This window comes from Oryctolagus cuniculus, chromosome 8, assembly GCF_964237555.1.
Source record: "Oryctolagus cuniculus chromosome 8, mOryCun1.1, whole genome shotgun sequence".
Lineage (NCBI taxonomy): Eukaryota > Metazoa > Chordata > Mammalia > Lagomorpha > Leporidae > Oryctolagus > Oryctolagus cuniculus.
The window spans coordinates 97,217,197-97,239,741 of NC_091439.1; the positions used below are offsets into that span (position 1 = coordinate 97,217,197).

Genomic DNA, 22,545 nt, shown 5'->3' on the forward strand with positions numbered 1-22,545 from the left:
TTTTTTCATGAGCCTATTGATCATTTAATGTCCTCTTTTGAATATTGTCTGTTCATGTTCTTTGCTCATTTTGGGAGGCTGAGATTATTTGTTTTATTGCTATTGTGCCATTTGACTTCTTTAAACGTCATGTATATGATTTTCAAATATGCTTTCCCATTCTATATGTTATCTATTTACTTTGTCATTTACTCTTTTTTGTGCAGAATCTTTTTAGCTTGATGCAATCCCATTGGTTTATTTTGCTTTGCTTGCCTGACCTTTCAAAATCATATCCAAAAAATTCTTTGAACAAATCCATACTGAGGAGATTTTACACTATTTCTGCTGAGAAACTAACCAATAGTCATTCGAGCACTCCATAGAATGTGTTATAGTTCTTTCTGTTGCTGCTTTGTACCCCTTAACCAGCAACTCCTCATTCTTTCTCTCTGAAGTGTTCTCTGCCAAGCGTCTAGTAAGCATCACTCTAGTCTCTACATCTATGAATTAAACTTCTTTAGATGTCACATATAAGGGAGGTCATGTGGTCCTTATCTTTCTTTTTTTAAAAAAATAAATATTTATTTGAAAGTCAGAGTTACAGAGAGAGGGGAGAGAAAGAGAGAGAGAGAACTCTTCCATCCACTGGTTCACGGCGGACATGGCAATAATGGCCAAACTGGGCCTGATCGAAGCCAGGAGCCAGGAGATTTATCTGAGAATCCCACATGGGTGCAGGAGCCCAAACACTTGGGTCATCTTCTGTTGCCTTCCCAGGCCACCAGCAGGAAGCTGGATCTAAAGGGGAACAGCCATGATTCAGACCAGTGCCCATATGGGATGCTGCATTGCAGGCGGCAGCTCTACCTGCTCCGCCACAGCACTGGCCCCAGTCTTTCTATGTCTGGTTTATCTCACTTAGCACAATGTCCTCTAGATTCATTCATATCATCTCAAGTGACAGAATTGGTTTCTGTCCCAGTTGCCCCCCTTCCAGGCCAGCTCTCTGCTGTGGCCAGGGAGGGCAGTGGAGGATGGCCCAAGTGCTTGGGCCCTGCACCCCATGGGAGACCAGGAGAAGCACCTGGCTCCTGCCATCTGATCAGCACGGTGCACTGACCACAGCGCGCCAGCTGCGGCGGCCATTGGAGGGTGAACCAACGGCAAAGGAAGACCTTTCTCTCTGTCACTCTCTCTCACTATCCACTCTGCCTGTCAAAAAAAAAAAAAAAAAAAAAAAGACTGAGTAACATTTGTGGGTAAACCATGTTTTCTTTATCCATTCATCTATTGATGACACTTAGCTAACTGTTATGTTCCTTTGTCTTTGATTTTTTATCACTTGATTATGCAGTGTTTTGTTGAACTTCTTTTTGAGTTGAATTTGACTGGATACCTTTGAATTTCTTATACCTAGATATTCTTATCTTTCCACGGATTTTGGAAATTCTCAGCCATTATTTCCTTAAATATACTTTCTAGGTCCTTTCCTTTCTATTCTCCTTTATAAACTCCAACTGCACTTAAAGTTTGTTCTCTTGATGATGATGCTTAATTCTCATGGGCCTTGTTCGTCCTTTTCCATTGGTGAGTCTTTTTGCTCCTATAACGGGATAACTTCAAATAGCCTATCTTTGAGTTCACTAATTATTTCTTCTGCTGGAAGCTATTGAAGTTTTCTGTTGAATTTTTATATTTCAGGTATTCTTTTTTAATAGATTCCTATTTTATTCTTTCCAATTCTTTGACAAACTTATTTTGTTCATGAATTAATTTCCGCATTTCATTTAATTTTCTATCTATATTTTCTTTTCAAAAATTTTGTAATATATTCATTCATTTGATGGAGTGAGGCAAAGTGAGAGAAAGAGTGAGAGAGATCTCACATTTGCTGATTTGCTCCTCAAATAGCAACAATAGTCCCCAGCTAGTGCCAAATCAGGGAACCAGGAACTCGATCCAGGTCTCTCATGTGAGTCACAGGAATCCACTTACTTGAGCTATCACTGCTGCTTCCTAGGGTCTGCATTGGCAGGAGGCAGGAATCAGGAGCCAGAACTCAGCATCAAACCCAGGCACTCTGTTAACAAATGTGGACATTTTAACCACTAGGCCAAATGCTTGCCCCGTATTCATATTTTATAGTTCTCAGGACTTCTTTACAAGAATTATTCTAAATTATTTGTCAGTCATTTCACAGATATATCCATTTCTTTAGGGTCCATTATTGGAGCTTTCTTAAGTATCCTTTGGTGGTATCATATTTCCCTGAATTTTCATAATCTTGGGTTCTTACATTAGCTCCTACACATTTAAGGAAACAGCCACTTATTCCAGCTTTTGTTCGTCCTCTTTGGTACTTGTAGACCTTTGCTATTTAATCTAGCCTCAGTTTTTGGCTGGACCAGTTGTTAGCAACCCCAGACAGATAGATTCTGTCATGTTCCTTATTGGACAAGGCTGTTGTCCATACTCTGGAGTAAAGTGGAACTGCCAGCTGTGCTCCATGGTCTGTTTAGACCACTGGTTGGAGACCAGTGTGTGGAATAGTGGACATATGGGCACCAGCTCCTTTCCAGCTGCTCCTCTTCCAATCCAGCTTCCTGCTGATGGCCTAGGAAAGGCAGCAGAAGACAGCCCAAGTGCTTTGGTCCCTGCACCCATGTAGGAGACCTGGAAGAAGCTCCTGGCTCCTGGCTCTGGCCAGGTCCAGTGCTGGTCATTGCAGCTGTCTAAGGATTGAACCAGTGAATGGAAAAACTCTCTCTCTCTCTCTCTCTCTCTCTCTCTCTCTTTCTCTTTGCAGTGGTAAGCAAAGTAGCAAAGTTTCTTGGGGTAGGGCATCCATCAGAATGGAAGGGACAAAGAGAAAGCGCCCAGTCACTCAGGCTGTGGGAAAGCAAGGTTACATGGTTAAATGGAGAAAATAGAGCTGGCAGGCCTGGCAGGCTGCTCAGCAGAAAGCTAAGAGCTGAGAGCGTGGTCTTTGTTCAGACTGGGATTTTTAAGGAAAAGGGTCTAATTCTTCCCACTGTTTCTCCCTTCTCCCCCTTCTCCTGCAGGACAAAGGGTTTGCTGAGTGTAAATTGGGGAAATTCCTCCAGGGGTTTTACTACCCAGTGCTATCCGACTGGATAGCCTGCCTGGCATGGGGCAGATAGAGCTTCCCCTAGGGTGCCTGCCTTGGAGAAAGGTTGTGAAAGTTTTATCGCACCATGTTATCATGCCAGGTAACCAATTTGGTGCTGGGAGAGGATTGTCCTGGGGAGCATCCCTTGGGGAATGGGCTGAGCCACCTGGAAATTTATCAGGGTCTGGGCAGGACTTTGAGGATAAAATACCGAGCTACTTCCAAGGTGAGCTTCTGCAGATGCTGTTTTCATCAGGTTCCTCTCACATACATAGGCCAATTTCTAACTTCCTACCTAACATCCCCCCCCCCCAAGAGAAAATATCCGTAATCTTATGGGGGATAGAATGGATGAAGATCCATCTTACAGAAGCTGACAAATGGGCATAGAGCTGGATATATATTTTTCTCTTGCTATCTGTCCTATGGCATTTGAGGGTGGCCTCGGAAAACATTGTCCTGCTCGCTCTAGAGGACTGGTCGTCTTGTCTGATGGGGTAGGCTGGAAGCCCTGACCTAGAAGCATCTGGAGCTAGATGGCTTGTCTTCTGTTAGAGAAAAAAAAAGACATTAAAACACAATAGTGTACAGAGATGCAGAAAGAATGTGCACACTATGTCGCCAAGGAGAGGCAATGACCAGAATTTTATACCAGATTCAAGACCAGATACTTTATCCTTGTCTGACTTGGTCTTGGAGTTGCCTGGCCCCATCTAAGAAAGTATCACCATGATTGTGTACCCATCTACTTTGACCCAAAAACATTTTTGGGGGCACTTTCTTGGGCAGTATTTAGCAGGCATAGGGTCTGCCTGTAATAAAGCTTTTATAAAATACATATCACTGGTTGTCCTCTGCTGTAAGGCAGAGCTATTGACTAAACTCTGTACTCGTCTCTAATCAGGTGGTGCTGTAGATTATTTTCACTGGCTGGCAAATACTGCAGTTGGGTTCTGTCACTGGGCAGGGTTATGTGCTCAGCTCCAAGATTGAGCAAGGCTCTGGGATTACTCTCAATCAATTAAGGTATGCAGGGGTCAGAGCTGTGTTCCACAGATTTATGAGGTCATGGGCTTGCCTCCCATCCTAAGGTAGCCTCAAGCAGAGCCCTGAGGCTTAGTGGAATAATGGTTCAGATGCTAGGACAGGGAGAGGCCAGATGCTCCCCTCAGCAAATATTCATTGACCTGTTCTTGCCTCCTGGCTTAGCAAAGGCTTAAGGAGAGCACCAGGGCTGGATAGGGAGGCTAGCCAGGGAATTAGGCCTGGGAAAACCAAAGACCGTATTTCCTGCAGAGTAATGTTAGTGGTTAACCTTCCTGGTTGTTGCTTCTGCTGCCTGGAATGCTGAGCCACCACCAAGATCTGTGCCAATTAACAGGGGCCCCACCTCTTATTCTTTTATTCTAACTGACTCCAGGTAGCCCAACCCTGCCAATCTCTGATGTTTCCCATGAAATGAGACAAGAGAGCACCTGCTATGAAAAATCCCAGAATGATGAGGAAGCTGAATGTCCATCTCTAACTCTCTCCTTCCTCTGTGAAAAACCACAGTCTCACAGAATCCTCTGTGTGCAGTGCTGTATTAGTTTGGGAAAGACAACATGGCCAGAGTCTTCTTGTACAGTTATTCTCAGTTCCACAGTCCAAGAGAATGTCACAGCTTCAGTCACAAGTAATGGGATATTTGCGAGTGTTTGTGGGGAGAATGGACCTGGACAGAACTGAATAATTATGCTCCTCTTCCATCTAGCCCATGACACTGTTGCCATCAGTTTTAGCACATTATTGCTTATACCCCCAGCTCACTTGTTGCTTTCTCTTTCCAATGGTTCTGTCTGACAAAGTGCCAAACCTGGGAAAAACTCTCTGCCACTCCACCTGCACCCAAGCTGTAAATTTTTGCGGAGAAAAAATCATCGGAGAACACCACTCATTAATTCCTCCATCCATTTCCATCAGTTTTCTCTTCCCTTACTCCACTAAAATGGTGCTTCCTGAAGTTGCAATGACTCACCACTGACATTTGTGTTTTTAAAATCCAGCAAATGCTTTTTTGGCCTTATTCTTTTTTTAACATTTTTATAGTATTTGATGATGCTTAACACTGCCTTTTCTTAAAATATTATCTTCCCTTGCCTTGTAATGATTTGTATCCCACATCAATGTCTACTTTCTCCCTGGAGAATCTAATTATCTTCCACAGTGTCAGTTACCATCTCTTTGCAGATAATTCCCAAGTTTATGATTTCAGTGCCCAGTTTTCCTCAGAGCTCTGGAATCAAATATCCAAGTCTTATTGAACAACTCCACTTTGGACATTTCAAACACATCTCAGATTTGAAATGCTGCACCTGATTCTTCTCTTATGCCCCTACCCATGCAACCTGATCCTCTTCCTATGTTTTGTACCCATGTGAAGGTTAGCCCCTTTAATTTTATTAAGCAAGCCAGAAGACTAGAAACTTTCTCTCCCTATCCCATATCCAGAAAATTATTGGAAATTACCTTCTTAACTATCCCTTCATCACCGTGTTCCCATTGCCTTCCCCAATCCTGCCGCCTTAGCTTCTGTCTTCTATCCCTTTTTCTTCCCACAGTCAATAACACTACCCATCTTGCTGATTTCCTCATTTTCAGTCTAATGCTCTCTTACGCATTTTCAAGCAAAAGCCAGAATGATTTCTAAGAAGATGCTAATCTAAGCATGTCAAACTCTCAAGTAAAACATTTCAATGGCTTCTTGTGGTCTTAAGATAAAACAAAACAAACAAAAATCCCTCTAAATAAGGCTCCTAGAGCTCTTCATGGAAAAGTCCTTCCCTACCTCTCCAGCTGCATCATATACCACTTGTCCCCCTTGTTCTTCTCTCTCCAGCCCCCTTCCATTTGCAGAACCAGGCATGGACCAAGCTCCTTCATGACCCAGAGTTTTGCCACACCTAGATTGCATCTCATTCCCACTTCAAGCTCTTTGAGTTCAATGATCTTTCACTGTGGTCACCGTTGTGTCCTCAATATTCACAAAAATGCCTGGGTCGCAGTGGGGTGGTGAACCAGTAGATGGAAGATCTCTCTCTCTCTCTCTCTCTCTCTCTCTCTCTCTCTCTTCTCTCTGTGCAACTCTGACCTTCAAATAAATAAATAAAACTTTTAAAAATGCCTGGGACACATAATAGGAACTCAATACATAGTTAATGGAAGAGTCATAAAAAGGTTAAGGATCTTTTTTTTCTGTTTTTTTTATTTATTAAATATAAATTTCCAAAGTACAGTTTATGGATTACAATGGCTCCCCCCCCCAATAATTTCCCTCCCACTTGCACCCCTCCCATCTCCTGCTCCCTCTCCCATTCCATTCACATCAAGATTCATTTTCAATTATCTTTATATACAGAAGATTGATTTAGTATATATTAAGTAAAGATTTCATCAGTTTGCACCCACACAGAACACAAAGTACAAAACACTGTTTCAGTACTAGTTAGAGCATTACTTCACATTGGACAACACATTAAGGACAGATCCCACATGAGAAGTAAGTACACAGTGACTCCTGTTGCTGACTAAACAATTTGACACTCTTGTTTATGGCATCAGTAATCTCCCAAGGCTCTAGTCATGAGTTGCCAAGGCTATGGAAGCCTTTTGAGTTCACTGACTTTGATCTTATTCCGACAGGGTCATAGTCAGAGTGGAAGTTCTCTCCTCCCTTCAGAGACAGGTACCTCCTTCTTTGATGGCCCCATTCTTTCCACTGGGATCTCACTTGCAGAGATATTTCATTTAGGTCTTCTTTTTTTTTCCAGAGTGTCTTGGCTTTCCATGCCTTAAATACTCTCATGGGCTCTTTAGCCATATCCGAATGCCTTAGGGGCTGATTCTGAGGCCAGAGTGCTATTTAGGACATCTGCCATTCTATGAGTCTGCTGTGTATCCCGCTTCCCATGATGGATCGTTCTCTCCCTTTTTGATTCTATCAGTTAGTATTACCAGACACTAGTCTTGTTTGTGTGATCCCTTTGACACTTAGACCTATCAGTGTGATCAATTGTGAACTGAAGTTGATCACTTGGACTAGTGAGATGGCATTGGTACATGCCACCTTGATGGGATTGTATTGGAATCCCCTGGCACGATTCTAACTCCACCATTTGGGGCAAGTCCGATTGAGCATGTCCCAAATTGTACATCTCCTCCCTCTCTTATTCCCACTCTTATATTTAAGAGGGATCACTTTTCAGTTAAAATTTAAACACCTAAGAATAATTGTGTGTTAATTACAGAGTTCAAAAAAAGGTTAAGGATCTTAATCAAGTTCACAGTTATTAATACTGCTAGATCTTAAACCCAGGCAGTTTGATTTTTTGAGATCACACTTTTCATCTCTACATTTATAAGTATTTATTTACATTATCTTCATTGTTCCAAAAGAGATTTAAAGTAGTTTATATAAAATTCATCAGGAAAACAAAATTAGAAGTAGACAACTAAAAGAAAAGCAGATCAAGAGTATACCCATGGGGCAAGCATTGCAGTGCAGTGGGTCAAGCCACTGCTTGGGATGTCTGCATCTCACATGGAAGAGATAATTCAAGTCTCAGCTACTTTGGGGCCAGTGTTATGGTGCAGCAGGTTAAGCCACCACCAGGGACAGCAACGTCCCATATGAGCCCAGGTTCAAGTCTCCTCTTCGGATCCAGCTCCCTGATAATGTGCCTGGGAAAACGGAGGAGGATGGCCCATGTACTTGGGCCTCTGCAACTCACATGGGATACCAGAATGAAATTCTAGGCTCCTGGCTTCCGTCTGTCTCAGCCCTGGCTATTGTGGCCAATTCTCTCTCTCTCTTTCTCTCTTTCTTTCTCTCTCTCTCTCTCTCTGTGTGTGTATGTGTGTTTGTGTGTGATCTCTCTCTCACTGACTCTTCCTTTTTCTCTGTAACTCTTTCAAACAAATAAAATAAATCTTTTCTAAAAATTTAGCATGACATTTTAACTTGATTGAGAGACCAAAATATACTCTACTTATTGTCAGGCTTTGTGATCTATGTATCAGTTTCTAATTTTTTCTGTGGAAGATAGATGATTACAATAACCTTCCTACTGAACTGGATTAGAGTTAATGATATCAAATTTTTATTTGTTTTTATTTTTCAGGGTGATTCTGGTGGACCTCTGGTTTATGATAATCATGACATCTGGTATATTGTGGGTATAGTAAGTTGGGGACAGTCATGTGCTCTTCCCAAAAAACCTGGAGTCTACACAAGAGTGACTAAGTACAGAGATTGGATTGCCTCAAAGACTGGTATCTAGTGTGAATTGTCTGTGAATTCTGGATGCAGGGCATATGGAGTGGAAATACCTGCATCTTGTGTATTTTTATTTATGTTCATTTGGTTTTGATCAGTGTTTTTGCTAGATGTCAAGAACCTTTTTGGACCTGGACCAGACTAATATGAGGTAGCCTTTGTGTCCATATGACCAAACTGTCTCTCCCACAAGGGAAAACGACACAGCAAATTTCACTCAAATTTCTCCTCACTCACAAGGGGAGTTGTTTGTGATACTTCTTAGTAAGATGAGTATTGAAAAATGGCTTCCCTCAATGAAGAGAAGGAACAACATTTTCCACGGGATATGAAGAACTGCCAGGAATGCCAAAATTATACCTCATATAATACCTGAAGCTACTTGGGATCCTTTTAGAAAAATTACCAAACAGCAGTCTTCCCTGAGAATTCAGGTATTCAACTTTCTAGAACCAATGAATGGACATTCAGTGGCTCGAATGGAGGATCATATCCTTTGCAATATAACTTGAATTGTACCCTGGGTAACCATACAAAGCATTAGCATTAACCACAAGAGGTGCCATTTTAAAAGTATTTAAATATAATTGAACTTGTCATTACCACTATGTCTTACATCCAAGCACTAACTTCGGGAAGTATGCTGTGTGTGTGTGTGTGTGTGTGTGTGTGTGTGTTTTCCCAATACAACAGTTTATTTCAATTTGACTGTAGTTGCCACTTATTATCTGACCAGATTACAAAAATACCATAGGAGACACCTCAGTTCATCCTTCTAATAAGTCTGATGATTTGGTCTTCCCTGTTGCCAGCATCCCGCCCTCTACAAAATGGGTGGTCTTTTTCTTCATCCCACCTAGAGGAGAAGATAACTTGAAGGGCCACAGGAAGTTATTTACTTCCTTGAAGTGTTTCCCCACAGTGTAGATCTCATGAATCAGATCCTCCATGCAGATGATATTGTATTTACCAAGAGAGCGGGCAATCAGAGTGTTATCTGTCAAAGCAATTCGCTTCTTATTGATTTTGCCATAGTATGCTGTGTTTTTAAGAAGTATTTCTGATTTACTCTGTGACAGTGTCTTGCCATTCATACATTAGTTGTAGTCAGCCCAGAAGGAGAAACACCCTTTGAAGTATTATCGTATGAGTACAAGAAGGATCAAATGAAGGGGATTAAGGTTATGAAATGATTAGTAACAGGATCAACACACTAAATTTTTTGAATGAGATATTTAATTATTTTTAGAAATATGTATATCAGTACATGACAACTGGTGCTTTTGTAAGTCTTCAACTCTCTGACAGGTTAGCTGTCTATAAGACCATCAGGTTGGGAGAGTTGATTTGTATAAAAGTCTTAGGACTGTGTTTGGCATAAACTAAGCACCTAATGAATGGAAGTGAATGCCTTGGTGAGCTTTAAGATAAATGGACTCAATTTTGTCAAAAAAGTGAATGACTTTGGGCTTAAATACGGCCAGCCAATGCCTAGTGTTGGACACAGTGGCAGAGACCACCGTCTTTGAGCCTGGCTGCCTGAGCTTGAACTTTGTCTCTGCTATAAATGGGCTATGTGTTCTTACACAAATTATATCTCTGTTCAGAAGCTCTTTCATCTCTTCAATGATGATAAAAATGGCCATACCTCACATGGTTGTTCTGAGAATTAAATGCATTAATACAAGAAAAGTACTTACAGACAAGGTCTTGCACAGCAGTCTCTCAAGATGGGTTAGGTGCTATTCATCATCATTAGTGTTCTTGGACTTAATAAAGTTTCCTATATTTTTTCAAAATTGTTCCTTGATTCTTTAAAGCAGGTAATTGATTTAGAAATACTTTTAATTATATAGTAAAAAAATACATGAGCTGGATTTATAAAATCATTTTTATATCTCACTAATATATTTCTCACTATGTTTGCTTATGGACACTAATCATAGGACATTGTGATCTCTGTCACCATGGCTGCGACTGTACGGCTGTACCTGTGTTCATCTCTAGCCATCAAATGTGAAGCCTAGATTTTTTGTTCTGATTCACTGGAGAAAAATATGGCCTGTCACATTTTTTAATGACAAAGTTTCATTGTTTTACATGTATGTATGTTGATATGTAATATATTAAACAAAATGAATATAACTTTAAAAACTCCTACTTGTCATCCTTACATCTCAGTAAGGTATCATCCATGCGCACACTTCCCATTTAAAAAGAAAATGTCATCAAGTTTCTGAGCTGATGACCAGAAAGAACTATCATCAGAAAAAAACAGAGCAAAAGCCTAAATTCTCACATTTCCTTAATTTAAACTCCTGCTATCTGTAGGTAGTACAGAAACATCTAAAGCTTTCTAGAATATATTCAGCATTATTAAGATGGACTTGATTGATGATGGGCTTTTTATATTAAAGTTAAACCCTTTCCTTGTTAGATACAAGAAAGTAATTTTGTCTTATATATATTTCCATATATATAGCTTTTCCTTATGCAAGTTCTATAGCAATGGGTATGTACTTTCATATAATTTTATTTGTATTTAATAGCACTGTGATAACTTTTTGTGTATAACTATCTGTGAATTTATGTGTACTGATTTAAATATTTCTTGCCTTAATTCAATTCAATGACATTTTAACACAAAGGAGATTAATAAATACAAAAGGCTGTGAATAAATCAAAGAAATGGAAAAGTGAATTTTTAAAACGGGATTTGTAGGCCCTATTTCTGTTTGGTGTTTGACCTAATAAGTGGTTTTATAGGAGCTATGTAATATCTTTTACCTCAGGTTTTCCCTCCACCAAGTGGGACACAAAGCTCTCTATTTTATGACAATGTTGTGAGGCTTTCTTGGTGAATAATAAATTGGAAAAGTATAATGGTTAAAGTCTGTTAAAAATGAAAAATATGTTACTGTAAACCTGTATCAGTACACATGATGTTGAAATGCATTGTAATTGTAAAGAAGTATTTTTTACAGTGTTGGCATTTTTATTGCTTTGTGAATTTTACAAATACATTTGTGTTTAAAAGCAAAACAAAACAAAACAAAAACTTCTGTATGGTGATGCTATAACAATATGCACGACTTTTCACTGGAAAAAAATCTACAACTTGTGAGACTTATTGTGATAAAAGAGTGGACAAACCCATTAGGCTGACATTACATTCTGTAGCACGTAATCCCAGTGGAATCTTAATGGAGTTTTGGGAGCCACAAGAACTAAAGGGCTAGTTTATAATGCTAGAACAAGATTGTACAAAAATTTTGCCCATGGTTAACAACCGTCTCTCAGTGAAACATTCATGATTCAACAATAAGAAAAATGTATTAGTAGCGGTCTGCCCACCCAAATGAATATGCTCATTAACTTTTTTGTTGTTGTTGTTAAAATGTTTAGTTGACAGAGAGGGGATTTGTGGGAAGCATTCCTTCATGCTTTCATGGAAATGAAAAATCAACTTGTTACAGATGATTGAAATTAATGCTAGAACCATAGCTGTGGGAGCTAGAGGGACCCACAAGATTATCTTTAATGACATCTTGTTTTGGCTGATGTGTGGTCAAGGCCAAGACAACTTCTGGGACGTCATACAGTAGTTACAGGCAGTGTAGGAACAGAATACAGAGGCCTGTGTATTTTGTGCAATTTTATATCCATTACTCTAACCTGAGTTTCCTAGGTTCAGTAACTAGAACATTGCTGTTCTAAAAGTCACTGTAATTATTTGACTATTGTCAAACTGTTTCTCTTGCAAAAATAGGATAAGGTAAGCTAAACTCACACACAATGTTCAGCAAGATAGATTGTTGGAATAAACCCAATTTCTGATTAAGAGAATAACCCATTCAAAACCATATCCAACTGCGCCTTGGAAATGAAGAATGATTTTAGTGTAAGCAAAGCTGCTACTCTAGTTAAACTGGCTGGTGGCAACACTTCATGGAAAATTCACCCCACAGTCATCCCTCATTCTTTGTTTTCCTCATCCTACACATTAAGCTTTATAAATATGAAATAATTTAAAGCCTTGATATCATACAAATAAAAAATCCATTCTAGGTTTTAAAATGAGAAGCAACTCAATTTTTGAGCTCTTACATGTTTCTTTTTCTTTTTGTCCTTTTTAATACCTCATTAGAAAATTTGTTTTATAAACAAAACTAAAAGAAACCCATAAAATGCCAAAAACTAAAAACATTTTATTAGGTTGCATTTTGAAATATCTATAATGAATGTTCTTTTACAGGGTCCCATATATTCTTGCCTTAACATTTTCACTACAACTAATAAATAAGGAAAATGCAGCATTCACATAACTTAAAAAGACAAAAAAGACTTTGTTCCTGTCTGCAGGTTATCAAACATAACATTAAGCTGTGTCCTGATGATGCTGTTGAGATTTTCTTACATAGTCATAAATCACAAATGTCAGGAATGCTTAAAATCTGTTCAAAAAGTACAAAATATTACAAAATATATTATTTAAAATTGATATCACCCTAGACTTAATGCTGCATGTGTATTAAGATTTAAGAAGGGGCACTGGTGCCACAGCTCACTAGGCTAATCCTCTGCCTTGTGGCGCCGGCACACTGGGTTCTAGTCCCGGTCGGGGCACCGGATTCTGTCCTGGTTGCCCCTCTTCCAGGCCAGCTCTCTGCTGTGGCCAGGGAGTGCAGTGGAGGATGGCCCAAGTGCTTGGGCCCTGCATCCCATGGGAGACCAGGAGAAACACCTGGCTCCTGCCTTCAGATAGGTGCGGTGCGCGGGCCGCAGCGCGCCAGCCGCAGAGGCCATTGAAGGGTGAACAATGGCAAAGGAAGACCTTTCTCTCTGTCTCTCTCTCTCTCACTGTCCACTCTGCCTGTAAAAAAAGGGGGGGGGGCTGACTTTGGGGTACATGGGTTAAGCTGCCACCTGCAATGCCAGCATCTCATAGCAGAGCACCACTTTGAGTTCCAGCTGCTCAGCTTACAAACCAACTCCCTGCTAACACATCCAGGAAAGCAGTAGAAGAGTTCCCAAATACTTGGGCCCCTGCACCCAGTAGGGAGAACCACTTGGAGTTCCAGGCTCCTGGCTTTGGCCTGGCCCAACCCTGGCCATTGGGGAGTGAACCAGCAGGTGATATTCCACCTTTTCTCTCTTACTTTCCCTCTTTCTCTGTTACTCTGCTTTTCAAATAAACAAATAAATATTTAAGATTTAAAGACATTTTTATACAGTGTTAAATTATTCACTGGGGTCGACGCTGCGGCTTAGTAGGTTAAGCCTATCTTTGCATCCCATATGGGCATCAGTTCACGTCCTGGCTGCTTCTCTTCTGATCCAGCTCTCTGCTATGGCCTGGGAAAGCAGTAGAAGATGGCCCAAGTGCTTGGGCCCCTGCATCCACATGGGAGACCCAGATGCTACAGTCAAGCCCAGTTCTGGCCATTGCGGACAACTGAGGGGTGAACCAGCAGAAGGAAGATCTCTCTCTTTGTCTCTCCCTAAACTTTTTAGAAATAAGAATAAAGTAAGAGTCAATTTATACAGCAAACTTCACTGTTGTCTTATTTCAAGAAATTTCCACAGCCACCTCAATCTTCACCAACTGTCATCCTGATCTGTCAGCACCCATCACCATCAAAGCAAGATGCTCCATCAGCAAATTGATCCAGACTCACTGCAGGCTTGGACAAGCACTATCATTTATTTTGGCAATAAAATATTTTTAAATTAAGGTATTTGCCTGGTGTTTTTAGATACAAAGTTATTATGTACTTAATAGACTATAGCATAGTATGAACATAATTTTTAAAAAGATTTATTGGGACTGGTGCTGTGGTGTAGCTGGTTAAGCCATCAGCTGCAACGCTGACCGACATCCCATATGGGTGCCTGTTCCAGTCCTGGCTGCTCCACTTCCGATCCAGCTCTCTGCTATTGCCTAGGGAAGCAGTAGAAGATGGCCCAAGTCCCTGGGCCCCTGCACCTGCATGGGAGACCCAGAAGAAGCTCCTGGATCCTGGTTCCCGGCTTCAGCCATTGCAGCCAACTGTTGAGCGAACCAGCGGATGGAAAACCTCTCTCTCTCTCTCTCTCTCTGCCTCTCCTTCTCTCTCTATGTAACTCTGACTTTCAAATAAATAAATAAATATTTTCAAAATTATTTATTTTTTTTAAAAAAAGCATAGTGAAAGAGAGGGGTGGGGAGAGGATATCTTCCATCTGTTAGGTGCTCTGAATACCATCCAGGTGTGGGTGGCAGGGCCCCAAGTACTTGGACCATCATTTGCATCTTTCTCGGGCACACTATCAGGAAGCTGGATCAGAAGTGGAGCATCTGGGACAAAGAGGTATTAAGAGCTCTTGACATCTAGAGTAAAGATAAAATCCATTTTCTTGATTTACACCAATTTCATGATTATTCATTTTCTATTTAAAATTCCCATCTTGTTTTTTGCTCATTTGCTCTTCTACCTCTATTTTTCATTTTAGTTATTAAAAAATATTCACAGTTCTCTGAACAAACTGTGATGTCTCACCCACCAACAGACTCCTTTGTATAGATAATTTTCCCTCATCACTTTAAGTTTGCTTTCTGAAGCTGCATTAGCAATTTGACCATATTTTCACTAAGTTTGCCTGGCCTTATGAAATACAAAGTTTAAAGTATACAGAAATTGTTTTGTTTTGGTTGGTAGAATTATTTAACCCTAATCCCATAGTGAATACAATGAGAAATCATACACATGATTATCCCACATTCCATAGCACAAGAGAGTTTGGAGATAGGATTAAGGCCACTCTCTCGATGTGTTCAGGCTGCTCTAACAAAAGTATAAGGGCAGGCATCTGGAGCATAGAAAGTGCTGGCTTGGGACACACACATTCCATATCAGAGTTACTGGGATCTAGTCCAGTCTCCACTTCCAATCCATCTTCCTACTAATATGCAGCCTGGAAGGCAGCCTTTGATAGCCCAAATTCTTGTGTTCCTGCCACTTATCTGTGAGATCAGGATGGAGCTCCTGGCTCCTAGCTTCAGCCTGGCACAATCCCATTTTGGGCCCAGTGGATGGAAGATCTCCCTGTGTGTCTCTATCTCTGTAGATCTCTACCTCTCTCCCCCACAGATATTTTCTCTCACTCTGTCACTCTGTCTTTCAAAATAAAAATAAATAAGCAAACTTGAAAAATGGGCTGGATGGCTTATGAGCAACAAACATTTATTTCCTACAGTTCTAGAGGCTAGGAAGTCCAAGATCAAGATGGCAACAGGTTCGGTGTCAGTGAATAGACATAGAAAGCAGCTTCTCACTGCATCCTCCTGTGGAAGGACTAAGGCAGCTCTCTGGGATCTCATTTACAAGGGCCCCAACCTTGTGATCGAATAATCTCCTAAAGCCTACCTCTTGACAGCACCACATTGAGGATTCGAGTCTTTCTTTAAGATTTATTCATTTGAGAGTCATAGTGACAGAGAGAGGGGGAAAAACAGAGAGAGAGAGAGAGAGAGAGAGAGACCTTCCAACCTCTGGTTCACTCCTCAAATGGCTGCAATGGCTGGGGCTGGATCAGGCTGAAGCCAGGAGCCTAGAATTCCATCCTGGTCTCTCATGAGGGTGACAAGGGCCCAAGCACTTTGCTCATCTGCTTCTGCTTTTCCAGGAGCGCTAGTGGAGGGCTGAATCAGAAGCAGAGCAGCAGGGACTCCAACCAGCACTCCCAATATGGTATGCTAGTTTTGCAAGCAACAGCGTAATCTGCCCACCACAACACTGGCCCTGATAGAAGGTTTTCAGTGAAGGAATTTGTTTTTTAAGATTTATTTATTTATTTGAAAGTCAGAGTTACACAGAGAAAAAAGGAGAAGCAGAGTGAGAGAGAGAGAGAGAGAGAGAGAGGTCTTCCATCCACTAGTTCACTCAACAGTTGTCTCCAATGGCTGGAGCTGCACCAATCCAAAGCCAGTAGCGAGGAGCCAGGAGTTTCTTCCGCATCTCCCATGAGGGTGCAGGGGCCCAAGGACTTGGGCCATCTTCTACTGCTTTTCTAGGCCATAGCAGAGAGTTGGACTAAAAGTGGAGCAGCCGGGACTCAAACCGACGCCCTTATGGAATGCCAGCATGGCAGGTGGCGGCTTTACCCAACACGCCATAGTGCCAGCTCAACACAGAAATTTTGAGAGAAAACAGATGTTCACACCATTGCTGCTACTGACCAGTTGGCTAAGTTAATTAAAAGGGTCATTACCTAAATGGGCTTAATCTAATACCTTAAAAGTAAAGCCATTTAGAAGCAGACAATTTTCTCTTCCCAGTAGCAGGAAAGTCAGAGATCCCAAGTGTGAAAAGATACAATATTGCTGACACGAAGATGAAAGTGGGAATTGCATTAAGGGATACGGGCTACCTCTTAAAGGAAATGGGGACCTTAGTCTTTCTATCAGAAATGGAATTCTGAAAATAGACAAAATTAACTTGGATTGCTTCTTCATCAAACCTCCAGAAAAAAGTTTAGCCCGTGTGTGCCTCACTTTCAGCCTTTGAGACTCTAAGCAGAGAACACACACAGCCCAATTCACCCTCACTTCTGTCTTACAGATAAAGAACAGATAATAAACAGCTGTTATTTTAAGCAATCAAGCTTGTAATATTTCATTGCACAGCAGTAAAAACTGATAAACGAATCGACTTTTCTATTTATTAGCCAGTTTGACTATTTCCCTATATATACTATTTATTGACAGTATTAACATTATCCTCTTTTAGAAACATTTTTTCACAGTGAAAGAAGGGTTGAAAAATAAGCAGAAATGTGAGTCGTTTAAATTGGTGAAAACAAGGATTCAATAAATATTGAATACCACAGTTTTGCAGAGGTGTGGGTAAGTGCATGATTTGAACCTCAAAACATTCGCTACCCAGAGAAATGCATCTATAAGCCTGAAAATAAGAAAAACTGAAACTAGAAGCTTACCTGAGGAGATGTTGCAGGTTAAGGGTTGTTCAGATAGTGTGGGAGCATGGGATGCAGGTGCATCCTGGAGATTACCTTAGGGTACAGGTTTTCAGAGCATGTATTGCCCAATGCTAGTTAAGTGACTTGAAAGCTGCAATACGAAGGCTGAGACCTTTTTGAGATGTAAGGCAAAGACTCTATAGGAAACATAATGATAAGTTAACAGGAAGGAAAATTCAGCTAAGTCAGAGAAGGCAGACAACTATAGTGAAACAGCAGCACACACAGATGGAAGATAAACAGTGAAGCCTTTGCAAATGGCATGGGACTCAAAATAAGTTTCATTTCCCCACCTTCAAGCAGAATCCCCTTTTAGGGTAGACACAGATAATTGTTAGACCAGATGTAAGGAGCACTTGTGCCACTGTGCTAAGAAAAGAATGAGTCAAGCGTGAACTGACGTTTTATGAAAACCTCAGATCTTGTTTGAGGCTTGTCTCTGAGAGAGATGAATGGCAGGGCCTGAGACCAGACTTGTACTGACTCAGAAGGAAGAGGTTACCTCTGGAAACACAAACAGAAAATGTCTCAAAATATCAAGGGGTGTTGCCCAGTTGTGGACTTGATAATGTTTCCCACTTACTTAGCCAGAACCCGGAAATTCTTACTTCCTGCAACAAAGACTGATCAAGTGGTTCTTCATCTCAAACCATACCATTGGTTAACACGTACCCATCCCAACTTGTTCAACTAGTTTCTTTTAAATCCTTAAGCATTCTCACTTTAGTCAGCTTACAAGTCTGAAAGAATGCCCAGGATACTATTCATTTGACAAGAAGTCGCAAAGCACAGAGGTGGAGGATTTTTCATTCCCAGCAGTGCATTATGTATCAGTAAGTACTTACTTTATTTCATGTTTGAAAGATTCATTTTGCATTTGTGGCTTCCAATGACAACTAGAAATTATTCCAAACTGGCAATCTAACCATTTTTTCTCTACTTTTCTTGAAGAAAATAGTAACAATGATAATAATCTTCTTTATTTCAGGAAACCATACTAATGATTTTATAATTAAGATTTGAAAAGTTTAACATGTTGGTTTTTAATTAGAAGATTTTATGTGACAATTAGATAACTATAGAGAGGGAGGAAAGAAAGAGAGCTTGAGTTTAGTTGTGAAAGTTGTAAGGGTGGAATGGGGAAGGAAGGAAAAGTTTGTCACCCTCTCTTAAGAGTTTATAATAAATAATACTGTTTGTGATCTTCATTCTTAAATCATATATTTAATTGATCCATGGATAAGAGGGGAAATATTCCAGTGGTATAGGAAGTATTGTATTTTAATTTCCATTCTACAATTATTACATGTAGCTAAATTTCAAAAAATAAATGCAAATATTCATGACCTTTGGAACTTCTTTGTCTTTTGAAATAGAAAAACATTAATGAACAACATAAGAAAAAAGTGAGAAACAAATATGTGACACTAAGATTTTTGAATCTCAATATGCTTTAGTAAGGAAGTATATAAACAGGAAATCTAAAGGATTTTTGACCCTTACTCTTCCAATTCATTCTTCATTTTTTGACATTTTTAAACATGTTTTTTTTTAAAAAAGAATTTATTCATTTAATTGTTATTTGCAAAGCAGAATCACAGAGGAGGAGAGAAAGAAAGAATGAAAGAGAGAGAGAGAGAGAGAGAGAGAGAAACAATATCTTCCAACATTTGGTTCATTCCCCAAATGGTTACAACTGCTAGGGCTAGATCAGACAGAAGCCAGGAGCCAGGAACTCCATCTGGGTATCTTATGGAACTCAGATATTTAGATCATTAGAAGGCAACTGGATCAGCAGCAGAATAACTGAGACTCAAACTAACAATTCCGATATGGGATGTCAATGTCCCAAGCAATGGCTTAAACTGTTGCACCACAATGCCAACCATGAACATTAATTCTTCATACACAAATATGAAGCCTATTAATACAAATTACTCAAGATAATGAAGTAATTACATACGTATTTTTAGATGATTAACCGAAGTTATATTTTTTTACTCATTGGCAGTAATTTCATATTTGTATATAAAATTCAATTAGATACACATAGATTTCTAAATCATGATCTCTAAATAAGATTTAACTCTTTACAGTCATTTAAAATATTCCTCTTCCAACCAACTCATTTTAGAGTGACAACTTAAAGCTTAGGTTATTAAAAGGCAAAACAAAATAAACTAACAAAAACAAACTTTCCAACCTTAACCAATCTCTTTTGTGGAACTGGTACACGGCAGGATTTACTTTAAAATGAACTGAGGCAGGCATTTGGTGCAGTCGCTAAGTCATACTTGAAATGCCTGCATCCTGTATCAGAAAGCCTGAGTTGGAGTCTGGCTGTGCTCTCTATTCCAGAAATCTGCTAATGCACACTCTGGGAGGCAGCAGAAGATGGCTCAACTAGTTGAGTCCCTGTCACCCACATCAGAGATCTGGTTTGAATTCTTGGCTCTTGGCTTTGGCCTGGCCCAAATGATACAGGCATCTGGGAAATGAAACAGCAGATGGGGGATCTCTGTCTCTCTCTCTCTCTCTCTCTCTCTGTGTCTTTAAAATTAAAATAAAAAATAAAAAGGACTCTAATAGAAACATGATTACTTTTATTATTTTATTTATTACATCATTACTTTAACTTGGAAATATCTCTAATCTGAAGAGGAATAATTAGTAGTACCAATAACATAATTGAATCAATCTACTTAAATTTTATTATATTTATTTTTCTTAGATTTTATTATCTACTTGAGAGACAGACAGATATAGCCCCACATTTGCTCAGGTAACATTATATGCCAGAAACCATTCTTGGCATTAGGGAGCATACTCAGGAATGAATAACCATAGTTTGAATTTTTTTTTTAATTAATTTGAGACAGAGAGGTAGACAGAGAGAGGGTCCCCATCTGCTGGCTCAATCCCTAAATGTCCACAATAGCCAGGACCAGACTGAGCCAACGTTAGGAGACAAAAACTGAATCCAGATCTCCCATGTGAGTGGCACAGACTGTTACTTGAGTCATCATTACTACCTCCCATGGTCTACATTAGCAAGGACCCAAAGTAAAGCATGAAACCAGGTACTGCAATGTGGGACATGGACTTCTTAACCTCTAAGCTAAACCTCCACTGGTAAGTTCCTTTTAAGGCTTAGATAAATGTCATTTGTGTATTATGACTGGTTAAAGGCAAAAGAAATCTACCAGAGTGGCAGACATATGATACTGATATAACATGAGAGGAATTGGGAAAATTGAATGAAAAAAAAAATCCAGGAAAAGCAAAAATACTACTCTGATCAATAGGCCAAGAAACTAGTTAGGTGTCTACATTCCTTTTACCTTCCATTTTCAATATTTTCAGTAGTGTCTCCTGCAAGTCCAAAATCCTTAAAAATTTCACAGTCTCATTATCTATTCAGAAATATTAGTGGGTCAACTTTTCTTTTTGCTGTACTGTGTTTGGTTTTCTTTGGCGTTGTGGCTCAGAAGGACTTGGGGACTAAGGGTGGTAAGATGGGTTCAGTAGGATTGAAAAGCCATCTCTACTCTTCCTATTGATAACCAATACCTCAGAGTAAATGACTCTCTAAGGGCCATTTTCATTTAGGATCTACAAATAGATCTTTGTTTAATAGTTTTTGGTACCATGAATAATATGAAAAAAACGTGTTTTAGACCCTGTTGTGCATGCCAGTACATGCACCTGGTAGAATGCTTGGCACATATATGTTAGGTAAACCATTTAATTGTTCTTCAAATTTATTTTTGATCAACTTATTCTCAACCAACAACTGAGTAGTTCCTGTTGTTTGAATATTCTCAATTTGAGTCAAATGGATTTCAAACCATCTGTAATGGTTCCTTTTTTCACAAAATACTTTATTTACTTTTTCAGAAAGCCACTCTTGTTTAGATATAGTGAAAAAGTGTGAGTATATCTATAATATTTAATCCTTATTTTATTTCTGAAATTGAGTAACTGTTAAGGAGATTCCTGGGATTATCTCATAGCTAAAATAATATTATGCATAATTCTACATTTCTTTTTTCCCCAGACAGAAATAGTAAAGTCTCTTCATGTAGTGACATCCATCAGTGTATTTTAAGTTATTTTCTACATTGATCACTAAAGTTAAGTTTTTGTTTTGTAGCAATAATCATAAAAAAACTTTGTTAAGTGAAAACACATAAATGTAGAAAATACAATCTACTAATTTTAATTTGGAAAACAAATTTGTCATGTGACTGATCTCTTTTCATCATCTTTATAAAAAAGATTTATTTACTTATCTTAGAAGTCAGAGTTACAGAGAGAGAGGGAGATACAAAGACAGAGATTTTCCATCCACTGATCCACTCCCCAAATGGCCACAATGGCCAGGACTGGACCAGGCAGAACCCAGGAGCTAGGAACTTCATCCGAGTTTCCCAGGTGGGTGGCAGAGGCACAAACACTTAAGCCACCTTCCAGCGCTTTTTCCAAGTAATTAGCAGACAGCTGGCCCAGAAATTGAGCAGAGAGAACACTAACCGGCACCCCTATGGGATGCTGGCAAACAGGGGACAGCTTTACCTGCTACACCATGATGCTGACCCTTTCCCTTGTCTTCTGTGATAGTGCCTTGGGCTGTAGGAGATCAGTGTCATGAATGGAATAAGAATCAGTACAAAAAAGTGTGTGTGAGAGAGAAGACAGGTGGACTCAAAACTGAACAAGAATAATGAATGTGTCTGAATTTTTAAATAAACATAATATGACACAAATATGTGTTGATGTGTGTATAAGTATTTATACTGGAAAATATAATGATAATCGTTAATTGTAATGCATTCTCTATTTTTCCATCCTGGTAAATCTACACACATTGGAGTCAGTACTGTGCTTATAATGTATTGTAGCATTATTTTCTGTAACAATGAGCATATTTCTGATTATTTTTGCACATACTTAAAATTATTTCTTTTTTAAAAAAATTTATTTATTTATTTGAAATGCAGAGCTAAAGAGAGGCAGGGAGAGAGTGAGAGAGAGACAGACAGAGGTCTTCCCTCCGCTGGTTCAATCAACAGTTGGCTGCAATGGCCAGAGCTGTGCCGAT

The 22,545-nt window shown here is 39.6% G+C and overlaps 2 protein-coding genes across 2 annotated transcripts in view; both read left to right on the plus strand.

Annotated features, from left to right (window-relative positions):
• TMPRSS11F (transmembrane serine protease 11F) overlaps window positions 1-11,136 on the plus strand; it is an 84,093-nt gene extending 72,957 nt beyond the window's left edge. Inside the window, exon 11 of the mRNA XM_008267796.4 lies at window positions 8,272-11,136. Within this exon, the coding sequence (XP_008266018.1) occupies window positions 8,272-8,430 (159 nt within the window). The 3' untranslated portion in view covers window positions 8,431-11,136. The remainder of the gene's footprint in view (window positions 1-8,271) is intronic.
• A 6,979-nt stretch (window positions 11,137-18,115) lies between these two features.
• Window positions 18,116-22,545, plus strand: part of LOC100344499 (transmembrane protease serine 11G) — a 39,348-nt gene continuing 34,918 nt past the window's right edge. The window contains exon 1 of the mRNA XM_008267799.4: window positions 18,116-18,277. Coding sequence (XP_008266021.4) covers window positions 18,270-18,277 — 8 coding nt within the window. The 5' untranslated portion in view covers window positions 18,116-18,269. The remainder of the gene's footprint in view (window positions 18,278-22,545) is intronic.